The following is a 19,537-nucleotide window of genomic DNA, read 5'->3' as shown; positions in this document are numbered from 1 at the left end:
TAAGCGAACACCCATGGATAGGGATTGTAGAATGTTGTTAAGTCACAATTTATGAGGTAGAAATGTATATTGAGCAAAACACATTCACGGATAAGCGCCAGTAACTAGATATAAGACCTAAGAACTTTGAGCAGGAGAAATTAGACGGAAGTGAAAGTAGATGCTATGCTAACTGTCTGACATACATACAGAAATAACTGTTAAAAATGTCTACAGAAGATCCACCTCTGAATTTATATCTCGAGGTTTGGACCAGCTGCCAGGCCCGAAGCAGCACCTCCCTGGACAGCGAGGCGCCATCTACTGGAACCACGCCAAGTTTTCAACATGCAGTGAGGCAAAAGGCTCCTTTATGGACACTATTTATGACTTATAGAAATAACAGTGTGATGATTAATGATTGGCATTTCGGCACAGGCCCGGTTTAGGTTCAAGACTTGGGACAGCTGGTGCCAAACGTCCCATTGACCCCCCACCTGCACCTCCACCACCCTATGAGCAGTCTAGACATTTTATTTTAATACTACTATTACCATTACTATAATAACCGATTTAAGATGTAATGGAAAAAATAACCAGTGAGATATAAGATTAGCATAATGGAAAAGATATATTAGTAAATGGGTATGTTAATTATTAACTAATGTATTCTGGGTATTTTTATATTTGACTGGTCTTTGGCTCAAGATAGCAGGGAAAAGCTGTGTTGCTATGCCAGCGTGTACTGGAAAGTGTGCATGGAGAAGAATCGGAAGTGATCTACAGTTTCCACCGATTAAATTAGAATGTTAAGACAAAATGAATCTAAAATAGTATGTTTTAGTAATATTTAGCTCACTATTAAATGACACCATGACATTTGGAGGTATTGTCTTTGCTAAAACTGCAATTAGTTGTGTACATGGGTACTTTAGAGTCTTTATTCTCTCTTCAGTCAAACTTATTTAACCTTATCTGTAGGGCAGACGCACAGCCTCTCTCCGAACACACTCATACAGGTGAGGTGGTGAAGTGTTTTGCCGAAGGACCCATGAAATAGAGTTCAAAGCACCAACCTTCAAGAAAAATGGGCAAATATCTAAACAAACTCATTGAAAACAGAATATAATTTTCAACAAAAATTATTTTATCTTATGATTTTATATAACAGAAGAGTTGTAATGTTGTCCTATTTTTGTATGTCTATCAAGCAGTAATACTTCTCCAGATTCAATTCCAGTTTAAGTACGGATTAGTATAAGGGTATATATTGATTTTTGACAACCTTATTTTCAACAACAACTTTAATTTCGCTCACATCACCAGCTTCTTTTGGACTCTGACATTTGTCTCTATAAACTAAGCCTACAGACTTCAGCAACAATGTAACGGCCCATTCAACTTTAGCACTGCAATTTCAAACATGTCACGACTTATACATCGGCAAACACATATAGCGAGTGGCATGCACGTACACGTTAGTGAGTGGGCACACGTTTTCAAATTAGGAGCATGGGATTTGAAGGGTTAGCAAACAAGGTTATAAGTCAAGCCTGAGGTTGACACAAAGCTACTGGATTTAGCTGCTGAAGAGCTGGGGAGATTTCCACCTGCTATGTTTAGTGAGGTGAGGGCGCTAAAATGAGTGGAGGTCCCATGTAGAGACAGGGGAGGGGGGGCTGTGTCTGGGCATAACTGGCATACAGGAGCGGCAAACCTTTAAAATTAGCTGTGAAAAAGATGTCGCGCACATAGCTGACATGTTTAGGGAGGAAATGCACATGAGAGGAGGAGGAGGAGGCGGAGGCGGGCTGAATGACACCCGCGGGTCAAGTATAACATAGGATACGATTTACATTAAGATTTAGCCATTTTAAAATTAAACATCTGCTTTTGAATTAGGAACATTGCAGACCAATCCAGGAAAAGTTGCAGTATCAGGTGTCGGTTCAGTCAATATCCTGGTTGGACTGTTTACTGACTGATGCAGGTCCTGGACATTTCATATTAAATTAAAGTTTCAAATTGAATTCATACAAAGCAGTTCAGTAATTACTTGCAGGATACATAACGTTACATAATACAATCAGAGCTATTTTGTAATAGGTTAACTGCATTTTCAGAGGAATAAAATCCATTTACAATCCCTATACTGGTATCGGTTCATATCGAATATCGGCAGATACTTGAGACATGGCATCGGTATTGAGATCAGAAGTGAAAAACCTGGATCGGTACATCTCTACATGAAAGGATGGGAAGAATTCTACTATACTGTTAGATAGAAGTTCATAATTCAACCTTCTACAGCTAAAAACTTATAATATAGCTGAAAAATAACCAAACATTTCTCAGTAGTGTGAGGAAATGTACAAGCGATAACTATTGACCCCAGAAATATATTCCATCCATCCATTTTCTTCCGTTTATCCGGGGCCGGGTCGCGGGGGTAGCAGTTGGAACAGGGACTCCCAGACTTTCTTCACCCCAGAAATGTCCTCCAACTCCTCCTTTAACCATCACCTTAATGTGGGTTTGAGTGCCCGAATGATCCCGGGAGCTATGTTGTCAGGGGCTTTATGCTCTTGGTAGGGTCACCCAAGGCAAACAGGTCCGGGTGGACGGGTCAGACTAAGAACAGTTCAGAAGCGCCATATGATGAGTTCAACGCAGAGGCCAGATATGTCACCTGGAATGGCTTTACTGGGGCCCCACCCTGGAGCCAGGCCTAAGGTGGGTGCTCGATGGCAAGCGCCTGGTGGCCGGGCCTTCCCCCACGGGCACAGCATGAGGGAGCGACATGGGCTGCCCTTCCGTGGACCCACCACCTGCGGGAGGATCCATATGGGGTCGGTGCAAGTAAATGTGGGCAGAAGTTGAAGGCGGGGGTCTCGACGACCGGATCTCCAAAAATATATTGCTCCTTTTATCATATATTGAGGTCAATATAATAATTACTGTGACAGGCCTACCCATAGTCTTGATTTCTTTGAGAAAAAAATATATGAATAAAGTTTTCTGTATAAATATTTTTTATTTCTGATGAGGCATCAATGAAAGGTGGAACAAAGGACAGGGGTTTAAATAGTAGCCAAAAGGGCAGGTAGTCATTCTAGCAAGAGCAACGATGTTGATATTGTGGCCATTCATTTCACTATGTGCTTACTTCAATACACAGTCCCTGCATTGCACAGTACACAAATACCACTCCAAACACTTCTGTCTTCAAGATCTTCTCCATTAGTTTCCACTTGTAGCTGGAGGTGGTACTCCAAATCCTGTTAGACATACTTCACATTAAAGTCCCAGGTGCATTAACATCTAGTGAATCTCTGGAGGAGCTAATAAATGAAAGTAGAAATACAATATGGTCAAATTAAAAGAATATATATTAAATTTTGGAAAATCCATTGACGTGGCATAGAGCTTACGGAGCTATCAGATGTCACAGACTTTTGCATCTATGATTAATCCGGTACTATCCATTAATATATAGCCTAGTAGTCTTGGGGTACATTATATTTTAGCTTTAGCATTTTATCCAACAAACTTCGCACACCTGCTTTTAAAAGAACAATTTTGCGAGTTTTAATGAGAGGGACCCAATATCTCCTTAATACATGGAGGTAATAGGAGCGGAAATTAAAGACTGCTGAAGGACAAAGCGTTATTCGTCTTCAATTTGAAAAGATTAGATGTACTTTCTGCTGGTCGCTTCTGTCTTCTGGGAGGGCGGGTGGAGGAGCTCTAATGAAAAGGCAGGGCTAATATGTTTCTCCACTCCATCTGGTAATAATTGTAGCATGTAGCAACTGTAGCCGTGTTTGGAAAGGCTCTGACATACATGGGGCCCAGTGACGCTCGCAGCAGGAGGCAAAGAGGGAGGATTGCACTGCAAAAACTATTCTGGGATTTTCAGTCATGCACAGATATTTAAATACTAGTATATTAGTATAGTTAAATACTGCATTGATAAAATGCTGGTATCAGCGCTGATATTGAACATTTTGATTGATTGATTGACTGCATTTATATAGCGCCTTTCAAGATACCCAAAGCGCTTTACATTTCATTATTCAGTCCCTCCACACTCAGTGGTGATAAGCTACTATTGTAGCCACAGCTGCCCTGGGGCAGACTGACAGAAGCGAGGCTGCCAATCTGCGCCATTGGCCCCTCCGACCACCACCATCAGTCACGCACACACCACTTTCATACTAGGCAACGTAGGTGAAGTGTCTTGCCTAAGGACACAATGACAGTTTTTTTTGGGGGGGGGTTGCCACTGGCGCCCCACTGTGGCACCTGGAATTTCTAGCGGTCTCCCATCCAAGTACTACCCAGGCCCGGCCTGCTTAGCTTCTGAGATCTGACGGGATCAGGCTTTGACAAGCTGGTATGGTCACGATTTTGATGGATTGGATATCGGTTCCAAGATTTCGGTTGAGTTGATATCCCATTTAGGTCTATAAATTGGTGTAATAAAATGATATACTGGACAATGTAAGCATAAAACACCTCGTAATATTTTTTCAAAGTTGTTCTGAAGTTCCATTAAATGATAAATAACAGTTAAGAAACACATTTTAATATATATATATTTTTTACTGTACACAATTGTGTCGGCAGATGCTTAAAGGCAAAGTATCAGCATTGGTATCGAAACAGAAAAAGCTCGAACGGCACATCCCTAATGAAAGTGTGCAAATGTTAGGTTCATTTTACACAGTCAAATTGTATTTTGGTGGTCATTTCTATACACCACACTTACATTTTACCAACTTAATAGCACAGATACATTTACTATAATACTTAAAGGTTCTGTACCTGTTTTGTTTTTTTTTTTTTTAAACATATATTTAAGTAAGTTGTTCCAGCAGAGATACATTGTATAAGCAGCTCTTGGGGTAAAAATAAGTCCATTGTGTACTGTTTGCATCTAAGTATAAAGCGTTTGGTTGTCCGATAATCAGGAATTGCACTGTCAACATGCTAGTTGTTGTTACCGTAATAGCAAAACTCAGCTCTGGCATCTGAAAGTTGTGGAAAGAGCTCATCATGGTGATTAATTAAGATGCTCTGAATTCATAATGCAAGTGAGGGATAACTGGATCAGTGCAAACAGTTTATAATTCACTAGTTCTGGTTTTTGCATTTTTAAGACTGTAAAAATCAGATACAGCTCCTCTAAGGTTTGAGGAGGCTTGCTGACCTTGGTGAATGGATTCCACAAATGCTACACCACCCTACTGCTACAGTATTTGGATGTAATAAAGATTAATAGTTGAATTCAAATAAATCAGACTTAGAGGTGCCTGCGTAACTTTTTGCTTGGGGTCCGTCAACTGCATGTTTCAATGGATATGTCATTGCTATGCCTGGAATGTTCCTCAGACATTAAACAACTCTACCTTACATTTATTAAATTACAGGTGGTTTCATAGCTCAAAAATACCTAGAAAAACAGGCATTCTCACTGTGAGCGGGATCGCCTCTCCGCAGATCTGACCTGTAACTTGGTCTAGTTGGGTCTCCATGAAGATAGAATAAATACTGCCACACTGTGAAACATTCCAGACAAATGAATAACTTTGCCATGTAGAAAAGCAATTGATGGTGGCCCTCCACCAGAAAAGTTACACAAAGCACTTTTAAATATTTTTGAGGCATAAGTTAGATTTTTACAGTGTACTTCTTAAGTGCTTTCTTGCCATGTTTTCACTAGCTGCTGGGTGATAGGTGAATTCTTGGTAAGGACAGCAGTTTTACTCAGAGAAGCGCAGAGGTCGAAAGGTCTGGGCGTGAGAGGCTGGTCCCTCTGTCTCTCTGCTCCTCGGGGCACGGCTACGACTCAAGGTGATGATTAGTGGCAAGCTGAAGCACTCTTATCAAACACTGACAAAACAGGTCAGGAGGGAGCGTTGCACTATAGCCTCCGTCTGTTGGATCAGAGCCAAAAAGAAAGCGCAAACCGAGATGTGTCACGTTCGGAGGTAATTTAAGCCCGTAATGTTGTTGTTGTTATCTGGAAAAACAGACATGTCAGTGCAGTGATAATGATTCCAAGTATGATTATCATTCAATTATTCTGAATGGAAAGTGACAGGGAGATTAGTTTCCGCCGTGGAATCATAGTTCAACAGTATACAACAACAAGTAGGAACTGTCACTTTACTGTTAACTTGTTACATTATGAGATTTCGCAAGTTGGGAGTGTTTTGGCAATACACTTTTGTTGTTATTAATATGTGTAAAGGTACAAAAGACTAACCAATATACAAGTAATATTATTATTAATTAAATGGTGCTTCACTTTGTAACTTTTCTAGGGTGGAGTTCTGTTTATGTTCCACAGTTTGATCCATCTCACATGATCAATTACAGATGATTTATTGTGCAAAATAATGAAAAACAGGCTTTCTTAGAGACTGTTAGAGGGTTTCCCAGTCTCCATGGTGATAGAGAAGTTTAATGCTACAATATGGAACATAACAGCAATAAAAACCCATGGAGACAAAGAAGTGGTAGAAGTTATATATAGCAACTTTAAAGGGCACATATAAGACTATTTTCTGACCTCTGTTATAATGTTGTTTCCACATCACAAACATACATGGAATTGTGTTTTGTTTCATTCACACATGTTTAACACAGAAACCCTGCATATTCAGGCTCTTCTTCAAGTTCTTCCCTCAAACAGAAAACATTCTGTTCTAACTTGTGATGTCATGTGGTAATAAAGGAAGTGTCCCACTGTGATTGTAAACTCCATACAGCTTCACGTTCAGAGTCATTCGGATCATTTCAGTCGTGGAATTGCTAATCTTAATTTAAAAGGAGCTGTTAACTTGAAAACTACCGCTTCATAGCCACTTCAAGATGGAAATGAGTATTTGAGCTCTAGAGATGTAGACAGACTAATAATAAAGGGTAACTCAAACATGTGAATGAAACAAAACACACCTCCAGGCATGTTTTTGAGGAAGTATGAACATTATAATAGCTCACAAGAGTCCATTTTGCGCAATATAGTACCTTTAACAAAATATGATGTGTTTTGTTTTTTATTCATTATTTTTAATTAATGTGTTATAATGCAATATCTAAAATAAATGTTCAATATTTACCTAAAATCACATCAAAGTTCAACAAAACACAATTTCTTGTACAGTGTAATCAAGAAAATAATAGTCCCTCAGATATGAGTAAGATAGTGAAATGGTCATTGCTGGAATACAGCCATCTATAAATGTGCAGGCCTAATAATCAAATCTGTGGAACCATGTAAACTGGCCAATATTACCATCTCAATTTTATTTCATCCAGGACTAAATTAACCTGTGATGGGCCAATGCTGACCTCAATAAATTGGTCATTTCGACATTTTACAGATGTTTCCAATCAGGATATGAATAAACAGCCTTGTATTGCCATCCAAAACTACATCTTAAAGGTTACCCTGACCTCCTTGATCAAAACAAATCATTTAAAAAAACAATAACAAACATTTTAACTTTTGCGTCAGATGGCTCCCACAGAGGTAGTAGTGTTTGGAGCAGTTGTGCAAGTTCCCATGTTATTAAATATGGACTTGAGCAATGTGTGGGTGATTTCATTTTGAGCTACGACAGTCTGACGATAACTGCTCTGCTTCACTCTCTAAAGTGACGTTACATAACACGGCCCCAAATCCTCTGGGACTGACTCATCATCATGTGACGGAAACGCTCTGGAAGATCTTTTGGATTAACTACAGACAGAGGAGTGCAAGCATAAGTAGGAGACATTTACTAGTACTTTTATAGAGTGGAAAACTATTGTGAAGATATAGGCTTAGAAAATGTGACAAAAAATGTATCACGTTTTTTTCATATTGATCAGTTTTCATTTTTATGTAGTCTTATTAAAACAAATAAAAAGGTCTCTCAGTATTAATTTCCCTAATACAAATCAGACAGGATTTTAATCAGTCCCAGTTGACACAAACAATAATATCTTTTTTTTTTCCTCCCAAGCTCTGATCTCTGCTCCAAACCACATGCTTTCACTGGCAGAGGATTGGCTGTAGATCTCTCTATTAAAAGAGCCAAGCTGATCATTGACGATTAGAAATGACAGGATCTCGAGCTCAACAAATTCCATTAATTGCACAGACCCATTTAAAGTAACAATGTTTTTATTTGCCAACTTTACCCATGATATAGAACAGTGGCTCTCAAAGATTTCACACTGAGCAAAAGTACTAGTAGATCTAAACCAGGTCTGTAACAGGACTATTTCAGGTCTACTATGGGGCTAAATCAGATTTAAAAAGGAACTACATCATTTCCACTGCTAAACCACCACTAAACAAGAAATTGTCCAAAGAAGGACTAAAAAGTTGATATAATGGACTCTAAATCAGGCAAATCTACAAACTGAGGAGCTGTCCAATTACCACCTGAAGGAGATAGATGGCAGTAATGCAACTTCTTGGGTGTGAGATGACATTAAACTCCAAAGAAGAAGTAGTAGTAGGTAACACCATAAGGAATAACATTTTTAGGTATAAATGCAGCTGAACTTGAATTTATAGAAAGCTTATGATTTATAGGATAAATAAAAGTTGCAAAACACAACTGGAGCTCTTGTGTAATAAGTTAACTGTGGCATTTTCCGTGATTACAATGGTATCAGTTGATGTCAGGCATTGTGGAATACTTAAAGTCAAAGTATCGATATCAGCATTGGACCTGAAAAAGCTGAATCAGTACCTCCCTAACCCAGGCTGACAATTTCTGTCTCAAATTTCACTTCCGAGTCCTCAGACTTACTCATCGTCTTGTGACTGACTATTGTTTGGAAAAAGGCGTTGGGAAAATGATCTGGATTAACTATATTGAAATAGGTCACGGGGCTGAGCTGGCCCAGGACTCCAGTGTGACAATAGCGGGACAGAGAGCAGCTGCATATGACTTACTGGCAGCTCTTGTGGAGGTGGGAAGGAGTGGGCGCTCAGAGAGACCCTTTGTGCTCCATAAGGGTCACATATCCGCTCCTCTGGGACGTCCCGGCACACTAAACAAGTGCTTACTGAAAATGGAGATAACAGAGTGCTATTGAGTGTTGTGCTTAAGGTTGGGGTTACATAGTGCTACTGCAGACTTGCTTTGATATATATATAGATTTAAAAACAGTAGACTATGAAATATTCACCACATTATCACATCATCCACTACCATCATCATGGTTGTTGATATTATACAAAAAGTGAAAGTTACACTGAAAGATTGTACTAAATAACCTTATTAAAAATGGACTAAGTAACTTTTCTAGTGGAAGGTCCAACATTAAGAGATACAGGTCATATCTGTGGAGTGGCGGAGACCATGCTCACAGTGAGATTGCATATTTTACAAAGCTGCAGAGTGAAATAAACAGAAGATATATCATTCTGTGGAACATTTCAAGAAGGTTGGAGAAGAAAGGTTACAGTGAACCACAAAGTACTCTACAAAAGCTATAACTGTTGTGTGTGGCTAAGTGGTACATTTGTTGTACATAGAAAACTTGCCTGCCTAAGCCACATCCTGGCTATCAAACCATTTCTGAAGTAAATATTGACATCTGTGACACTGGAGGCTGAAGTAATTCTTAATAATACAATGCATTTCTCAAACATCAAAATAAACAGTATTATGTAGGTGTCCATTGTTTTCTTGCATAAGCTGGACACTCCTGATCTCTATAATATTATTGTATAGAACATGTTACACAAGGAGAGTATGAAAAACAAAGCAGGACAGTGGGTGGGCTGTGGAGAGAAGCATCCTGTACAGACATCCACTTCCTTCAGACGATCAGGAGCCTAATCGCACAAATATATGTTTCAGAACACAAATCTTTAGTAGGATATGTAGTCATGTTACAAAACCTTTTTAGAGAAGGGCAATAAATGTTGAATAGCACAACAATCTTGGACATAGTCACTGTAGTCTTACTAATCTTGTGTTATTGTTCTGACTATGGGTAGAAGTTAAATCAATTCTAGACAGTAGACTTTGAGCTAAAACCGACAAAGGTTTCAGAGCTGAATTAATTTCACAAAGCGGCAAACCAACATTTCTAGCAACTTTTATTTTAAGCCTCATTTAAACTCCTTCACAACTGAATGCATCAGTAAATTGAGTCAGTGCCCCATCTGCACTGGTGGCATCACAGTACACACCAAATCATCAACTGTGTTGCTTTTACTTGTTTTCCATACATATGCATTATTTATTTTTTACTAAGCTTAAAAAAACATCTTCTTATTAGTATATACCATATTTTTCGGACTCTCCTGTACCACTGTCACTTTATGCTCTACTGGTCATGTCTCCTGCAGAAAAGAGCCGCTGTCCTGTCTGGTATCATGTCAGTCCACCATTACATCTGTACCACTGACAATTTTAAATTTAAACAAACCTATAAAGACAACTGAGAAGACTGATCACAAACGCCCCCCAAAAAAAAATCATATTTTGCAGATTACAAGCTGCAAGTAGCGAAATATTCAGCAGAAAATGGTAACTGAGCAGCAAAAAGAAAGTTTGGAGTGAGCGAGGAACTTGTGACAACCAGGAGGGTGCGCCATGAAACTTTCCTGGAAGTTACTGGATGGATGGACAAAGCCTGGACTTCAGTGACAACTGAAACCATCCTGTTGGGATTCAGAAAGGCCGGAATAATTCTAACTGGAACTGATGCTGAGTCTAACGACAGCTACGCAGAAAAGGAAGTGGCACTCTGTTTACCTCCAGGGGTCACGGAGTTGCTCAGAAGTGACACAAGGATGAAGAATTCAATGGATTTAGTGATTTGGAGTGGGATAGAAAGTTTGGTAAACTTGTTCTGTTATGTTGTTTATGCTATAGTTATCTGAAGAACTGTTCATATGTTACATTAACAGTCTGTTATTCTCTATTCTATTGTTATTACTATAACTTGGCTTTCAAGATGAAATGTCAGTTCCTGGTCTTTGAATTAATAAAATAATTTTCCCCCAAAAAGTGCTGCGAAGTCTAGTGTGACAAAAATATGTTTTTTTTTCTTCTTCATTACACATGTTCTAGCTGGTGCGACTTATACTACCAAAAAATACAGTACTACAATTTCAAACTCAATTTCAATACTAAGGAATAGACTCGATACCCAATACTGATAGTATGAAGATCATTCTAAAGCTATTCAGAAAAGTTCATTTCTGTGCTGTGAATGAGATTTTTTTTTGTATTGACTGTAATGAGCATCTAACTTTGATAGGAGTTTTTTTGATAACTTTTGACAATCCTTCTTACTTACCAAAAAATATTTCTTGTGAGCCTCACTGACATACTATTTTAAAAAGATATTATCATAGTTAATCACAGTAGACTTTACTGACAGCCATGGAATGGAATAGATAGCAGTTTTCAGTTTCTACAATGTAATGTCATATTCCCCCCATTGAGTACATTGTACTTTGCCATATTATATCAAACAGGTACATTCATAAATGTTGAACCTGATCATTTCTTTAGTAAGAAGAACCTAGAACTTGCTATTCATGGTTTTCAGCTTCCTGTTATATGCTAAATTTTGAGGACTTCTTCCCACTCAAAAGATATAATATTGTCTTTTGAATTCTATATTGCTGTGGCAACATTATCTGAAACCCATAGATATTACAAGAACAATTTGCATTTTAACAACGTTCTTTTGATCTGCCCCCCTATGTGTATTAAATAATTGTTTGCCTATAGAACGTTGTGACATCATGTGAAATCCGGCGATAAATTTACAATAAAAGAATGCTATTAAAGTGTTAGCATTCTTATTTTCAACCGTAACCCTTTCCTTACAAAACCTCAGAGCATGGAAAATACACACAGAGACACACACACACAGTCAGTCTAAACTTTAAGAAAACGTGAACTCCCCAGTACCGCATAAAAAGCACTTCTCGAGTTTCACATGTGCCAGGAATAGGCCTAAAGTAAATATGTAGTGACGTAAATTATACTTTCACTACCACAAGAACACAGACTGCAGAGGAGTCTGGGATCCAAACATTTACAGCACCTCTCAAAATATGTAGGCTATGTCCATTTATATCCCATTTTCACTTTTATAGGAATCAATGTTATTTCAAGTTACAACCTCCTCAAACTGACCACATAAAATTTTATTGACGCAAACAAGTGGAGTGTCTTGCCTAAGCATAACATAGCAAAAATGTTGCAGTCAAACCACCGACCTCTGTTTTGTTTTGTTTCATTCACATTGAAATCCTGCATATTTAGGCTGAGTTCTTCTCTCAAACAAAAAACATTTTGTTCCACCTGTCATGTTGTAATACAAGAAGTGCTCCACTGTGTTTTTAAACTCCATACACCACTTCACTAGAATTATTTGGATTATTTTAACCCTGGAATTTCCAATCTCTACTAAACAAAATGTAAAAGGAGCCGTTGAAAATTCACAAGGTGAAACAGAGCATTTTGGGGTTTTGGAACAGCAGACTAATAAAGTGTGTGAATGAAACACAACTAAGTTCTAAAACACACAAAAAAGCTCACTCAATAAATCAATTCTGCATTCTATAGGACCTTTAAGAATAAAGACTGAAATTCAAAATGTTGATTTGTCCTGTGTTTTACAACATTTTCATTTTGATTGTTTAAAATTGTGCACTGTGAATCTGTAATGAAGCCAAATTACCACCAGCCACAACCCAAAATCTCTCTTAGGCTCTTTCAACAAAATTCTTACATTCATATTTCAAGCCTGTACTTAAGCAAACATGGGTCAGAACTAATAATATGTCAAAGTACTTTTAGCGGTTTCCCACATTAAATAAACTACGTCATAATACACTCCTTCAGAAAGGAGTTAAAACATTTCCAAAATTGAGAAAGAAAAAAAAAAACACAACAACTCAAGGGTAGTTCTTTTTTTTTTTTCAGACCAGCTAATCTAATCTAAACCTGGAAACAGACGCTAGGACTTTTGGCGCTAGTGGGCTGTGCAATCAAAACAATCTCTCCCTCATCTCCTGATTGAAGAGCAGAAAAAAACAACCAAAAAGTTCAACTCATTTTAAAAGAAATTATAGAAAAGAGTAGAGAAATAAAGACTCAGAAGATGCAGTTTCCTCATCAAAAACATACGTGAAGATGTGTTTTGTTTCATTCACATATGTTTAAAACACAAACCCTGCATATTTAGAATTAGTTCTTCTCTCAAATCGAAAACACTGTTCCACCTTGTGATATCATGTGGTAATACAGGAAGTGTTCCACTGCGTTTTTAAACTCCATACATCTTCAGTAGTGTCATTTGGATAATTTCAGCCCAGGTATTGCCAGCATTTTGAGATTTGGAGATGTATAGATGTAGTCTAACAATGCAAAGTTACTCAAACATGTGCGAATGAAACAAAATGTAACTCCAGGTATGTTTTTGAAGAGGTAACAACATAATACCAGACCTTTAAATTGGAGTCTATAACCATCATTGTTGAGTATATTAAACTAGCAACTCTTTTCAACAAACTTTTGTCTCCCCCTCTTCCTCCTCCTCCCTGCTTTAAGCCTGTGTCGCTGAGTGGGAGTTTGCAGAAAGTCTACGTGGGATTTTCCCAGAGCCCATTCGCCCTCCCCCACCAGACGCCCACACACTCGGGCCGTCCTGTCAGAAGAGATCCAGGAGGGAGCCAGAGGAAAACCACCCATACTCCACCAATAACTCTGCTCCAACTTTATTGTTCCACAGGCAAATCAACTCTGTGTGTCGCCATGGTGACAGGGTACAACACAGGCAAGTTGGCGGTGTGAAAAATAAAAATAAAAGCTGAAAGGAGAGTTGACACGGGTTGCGGGTTGAATTACAATGCCAAAACTAAGAAAGGACTTGATTGCTTGTTCCAGCTACAAAAGCAACAGTAAAGATGGTTTTGGGAAAAATGTAGAATGAATACATTTAAAACAAGTAAAACAGTGACACGCTCGCATTAATCAGTCTGTCAAGCTCAAACCACTGGTGCCATGACCAATGGTAAAGTTCCAACCAAAATCTTAGCAATACTGGCTTACATGATATCCCAATAAAACATATAAAGATGGTGTCATACATCTAGAAACAAATTGATATACTTTTACTCACACTTTTAATCTGATTTATAATTTAAAGATACATGTAACTGGAAGGACAAAAGTTAATATAGTCAAATTAAATCTTAAAAATGATTTACAGTAGGAGAATGTAGGACTAAGTAAAAATACTATTACACTATTACAAAGGTAAGTTTTTTTTTTTATTTGAGCTGTAGAAGGCTGACTTATGAACTTCTATAACTGATTACACATACAAACAAACTACTTCAGGATTGCTTGTTGATTTTGATAAAAAAAATAATCTAATCCAATAGTCTGTAATGAAGCCAAATCACCACCAGATACAACCCAAAATCTCTCTTAGGGTCTTTCAAATGAATTCATGGGTCAGAAGTCATAACATGTCAAAGTACTTTTAATGGTTTCACACATTAAAAGGAAGTGTGTCAAAATACCCTCTCTCAGAAAAGAGTTCCAAAATTTACGTTCTGTTATTTAATTACTTTCTGTTCACATTTTTAACAATATTAAACATTTAGAATACTTTTTAGTGGATAATTTATCTTTATGGGTTGGTTTCAATATTATCGTTTATCTGTATTTACTTTATATCGCACGTTAAAATCTGTTATCGTGACAGGCCTATCAAAAACTATTCCAATTCAAAGTAATGAGAAAAGTCCACGTGAAATACAATCCCAGATAATAGTGACATGTGTCCTTATATGGCCATCAGACGAGACCCCATGATGGAAAGAGACGAGAAGACCTATTTAGCTCTGCTCTCGTACCTCACGTTCTGTTCTGGCCTTAAGCAGACCCCTGATCCGTCTCACACTTTCTCAAATCATTTTTCCGAACACCTTGACCTAGAACAATTCACAAACCACGACTCATCCCAAATCGAGACTCGTATTTCACCTCAAATACATGCTTTGTGCTTTTTGTGTGCCTGGAGTGTCTTTCATCTCCCTTTTTATTTGAAGAGCATCTGATGTTCAAAGATAAAACATGTTTTGGGTTTGGAGTTGCTATAGTGCCATCATCCAATTACTTAAGTTACCTAAAATAGTGGCATTAGTTGTGTATGCTTGAAACATATTGGACAAGATATAGGGAAATACCATAGCTAAATTGTTCCCACACAAACCTAAGTGAATGCTAAAAATTGTTTGTTGGCTAAACAGAGAAATCACAGCATTTTGTCTCACACATTTTGAGTCACACTTATACCTCAATACCTACCTGCATCATCATTTTCTGTTCTATAATATTTATAGATGTGATTCTAAACAACATGAAAATTGTAAGACAGCACATAAGTACACTGTGTGATGGTTCTCATGATGAATTGTGGCTAGCTGTGTTTTCACAGCATTGTAAAAAGTACTAAATTAAAAAGAAATGGGCTCTTGCTTATGGTGGAGTAGAGGACTCCCTCTGCAACCAAGATACAAAAATATCAGACACACTTGATATCAACTGCAGCTCATTTTTGGTCATATGACTAAGATTTTCCCCAAGATCACTCATTTTCATCACACATGGCCACAACTGTGCAGTGGAACAGCTTTAAACTGAAGTAAATGTAATTATATTGCAATTTGTTACAAAGTACTTGATTTTTTTTTTTTTAAATGTTCTTTTTCTCTTGGTCCAAGAGTATTGGCGAGATTGCATACTCCGTCTTTACATTTGGCACAGGCATGAAAGAGCGCCTTGCCCAGGCTCTGAAAAGTTGCATATCTTTGAGCAGCCATAGCTAAAAGACTCCTCCACATAGAGACTCTTTTTCAGTTTTTATTTTGTAGTGATAGGACTAATATTGATGCAGATAATCAGTGCTAAATTTGGTTAAAAAAAGATCACTATATAATATAATCAAATATATGTGTGTCTAATTCACCCGCAAACCGTGCTGAACACTGTTTGAAAAAGATCCACAAAGAAATATTTTTGACTTTTCTTATCCATAAATTAGTTTAAAGTGAGAAAGAAGGAAAGAGGAGAGCTCCTACTTCTCTGTGTCCCTCTGCATTGTACATGTATCATATAGGCTGCAGGTCCAGTTTTAGTGTAATAATTTAAATAATTAAAATGTAATAAGTGAATTAACTATATCAACACATAAAATACATTCACAACACAATATATAAAAAAATTAAATTAAAAATCATGTGATCAAAATTGTGAATTGATCCGATTATTGTAAATAATTTCAAAATCTCATCTTAATCTTGTGGACCCTATCTCGTGTCTCATCTCACCTTGTGAAAATCCTGTCTTATCCCACCCCTACTGTTACAATAAGTTTCTATGCTACAAGCAAGGTCACTGTTTGCCCTTTGAGCCTTGTCTGAAACACCTGTTCTGGACTTTTTACTAAGAAAAACCCCTGAAGCTCCAACCCTTCCGTGTTTTTGCTTTTATTTTGTTTGTACCTCAGCCGCCTGCGTCTCCTGGTGCAGCAGCGTCAGCCCCGTGAGGTCTTCCAGGAACGAGTGGGAGGAATTGAAAACCTTGGAGAGGAAATGGAAGCCTTCTCTCTCGTAGTGATCCAAAACCTAAACACAAAACGTGACACATAGAGATGTTTGACTGCTGAGAAACGATGGCTAAACAGGTTTATAGGTTCTATATACAAAGAATATGTTGTTTGTCAATAGGTGTCAAAGGTGTGAGGTGCAATGACTTCACACACAGCCAGCTTGCCATAAAAGAGGTGTTTTAGGTCTAAGAATGTGGGCTGTTTATTATTATCACAGTATTCAGCCTGTTAGGCATAGTCTTTATTAAGAAACCAGAATAGTGCTGTCACAATATAATCCGGATATCATTCGTTCATTCATTTTTCAAAATAAAACCAAAAATTTAAACAGAAAAACAACAATTTTCTTCATAATTTGTCTCCAAAACCAAAATTAAAAAAAGGATAACGATTCGGTTTTTCAGTTTTCAATTTTGTGTTTAAATGATTAATGGAAAAAATTTATATTTTATATATTCATTTCCATGACTTAAACTGCGATGCCTGACTTTTGTGCCGCATATGGACTGAACCGGAACTGAACCAGGACTGAACCAGGGCTGAACCAGGACTCAACCAGGACTGATCCAGGACTAAAATAGGACTAAAACAGGTCTAAACCACATTTAAACAAGAACTGAACCAGGACAGAACCAGGTCTAAACCAGGACAAAACCAGGTCTCAGTCCTGGTCTGGTCCCGGTCTCAGTCTTGGTCTAGTCCGGCATTGCAGTTTAAGTCACGGAAACAACAAACGGCTGTTATCCATTTTTTTCATTATTCATTTAAATACAAAATCAAAAACTGAAAAAAATAAATAAATAAAATAATCGTTTTCATTCACCCTTTTTTTTTTTTTTGAGACAAATACTTAAGAAAATTGTTTTCATTTATTATTTTTGGTTTTATTTTGAAAAAAGAATGAACAAATGATACATGGATTCAATATAAACATTTCAAACTTGATTTGATAAGGAATAGACTTGATACTCAATATAATACCACAATGATAACCAAAAAAAAAAAAAAAAAGATTAGGCTAAATACAGTAATCCCTGTGTAATCCAGGTAGGTTCTATGGTGGTCCACGGGCATATATGTGCTCTTATACTTGTTCTGATACAGCGCAAAATCATTCTAAAACTATTCAGGTTAATTTCTGTCCTGTGAATGTGACTTTTTATTGATATACTTGCACTAATGAGTATCTAGTTTTGATACAAGTTTTAATATCCATATCGATTAGCATTAGTATGGATATGTTTGGCAAAACTGCTGCACTACATATTCATTTAAATGTCCTATGTATGTCCTATATTAAAACAAAATGTTAAAGTCTACTTCCATTTGACATGCAAATTAACTTGATTTGAATAAAATCAAATCAACATTTATTCTTCATACAAAACAAGAAGTATGAATAGCATAGAATAGAAAGAATAGCATCTCAATGTGGAGTAGAGACATTTGAATTACATTAAAAGGATTACTGCAAACTCTCAAATTTATTAGCAATACGGTGATGGCTATTTGAGCACTGAGAAGACAAGAATTTGTCTTTTGAAGTTGTATCTTTGAACCTTTGATGAGAAAATAACATTATAACATGATTAAAAGTTCAAAAAAGACAGTTTAGACCACACAGTCTAAAACAAACCATTTGAGTTTGTAGTTATTGAGATAAAATGTTCCGTCAAATTTGATCATCATTATAGTTCTTCAAATCTGAATACAACCCAAGCATCTGTTGATACACATCCTCCCAAACTGTCTCTCCTCTGCAGTTTAGACAGACCACAGGTGTATGGTTACCCCTGCTTCACAATGGAGAGATGTGTATGTGTGTGCGTAAATGTGGCGTCTAGCTCTAGATCCAGACACACAAACCACAAACACAATGGCATGTCTCCTGCTCATCTTTTCAAACCTCCCTTCTCTCTCTCTCTCCTCTCTCCTCTTTTATTCGGTGACTCTCTCCACTTCCATCGGTGGGATCTGTTACAGCCAGGGCCAATTTAGAGGAAATGTGCCCGGGTATCGCACAAGGAGTAATGTGATCTTGACAAAGTTATTATAAAGGGGGGCAGCAGTGGCTCAGTGATCTGGAGTACTCATCCACATACACAAAAGATTGCCGGTTCTATCTCAGATCCGACAAGTGCGTATTAATAATAATCTTTGTTTATATAGCGCTATTCAGAAAAAACAAAACAGCAAGGTTGATAAAACAGAGCCTCCACACAAAACAAAGCGATACAACCATAATATAGCACTCTAAGGTAATTTAAATAAAATACATAGTGTACATGGAACAGCAGCCAGTGAGAGAAATTACCTTAAAATTACATAAACACATTTGGACCACATTATCTATTTAAAGGACAAAAATTTTAATCTAATAAAACATTCTTGGCAGAGGTTTCAAACTATTAGACATGTCTCCAACAGGGATGCAGTGATCCAGTTTTTTCAGTTCCGATACAGATTTTGATACTACCGCTTTAAGTGTCTGCCGATACCCGATTAACCGATACCAGAGCAGAAAATTAAAACAGCATTTATTTCCTTAAAACAAACATAAAAGAAGACAAAACTGAACCAAATGTTTTACGTAGCTGTTATTTGTCTCTCGATCCATAACAGCATGAGATCTTTTGGGCAAACTATGATCAATAAACAGTGGTATTACATCAACAATATCAGTATCGGATGAGTCTATCCTTAGTCTCCAACATAAATGCAAAGATCATTCGCAGGATTAGAGGGATCAACTAAAACCACTTCTGACTTGTCGTTATTCAGTTTTAGACTATGACTATGTGCCATTTAGGAAACCAGTCTATTGTGGGATGTGGGCATGTCCGAGCATAAAAATGGTGCCTAAGAGGAATAAACACGTAGAAGTCCGTATTTAAGT

The 19,537-nt window shown here is 37.4% G+C and overlaps 1 protein-coding gene and 1 pseudogene across 1 annotated transcript in view; both read right to left on the bottom strand.

The window, feature by feature from the left end:
* atg7 (ATG7 autophagy related 7 homolog (S. cerevisiae)) overlaps positions 1-19,537 on the bottom strand; it is a 108,550-nt gene that overhangs the window by 42,758 nt on the left and 46,255 nt on the right. The window contains exon 18 of the mRNA XM_020933909.2: positions 16,535-16,657. Coding sequence (XP_020789568.2) covers positions 16,535-16,657 — 123 coding nt within the window. The remainder of the gene's footprint in view (positions 1-16,534; positions 16,658-19,537) is intronic.
* LOC129411123 (5S ribosomal RNA) lies at positions 4,273-4,389 on the bottom strand (annotated as a pseudogene).

This window comes from Boleophthalmus pectinirostris, unplaced genomic scaffold, assembly GCF_026225935.1.
Source record: "Boleophthalmus pectinirostris isolate CB_2022bp ecotype Guang Dong unplaced genomic scaffold, ASM2622593v1 HiC_scaffold_3, whole genome shotgun sequence".
NCBI classification, from domain to species: domain Eukaryota; kingdom Metazoa; phylum Chordata; class Actinopteri; order Gobiiformes; family Gobiidae; genus Boleophthalmus; species Boleophthalmus pectinirostris.
This window is presented reverse-complemented; position numbering and strand designations above follow the sequence as displayed.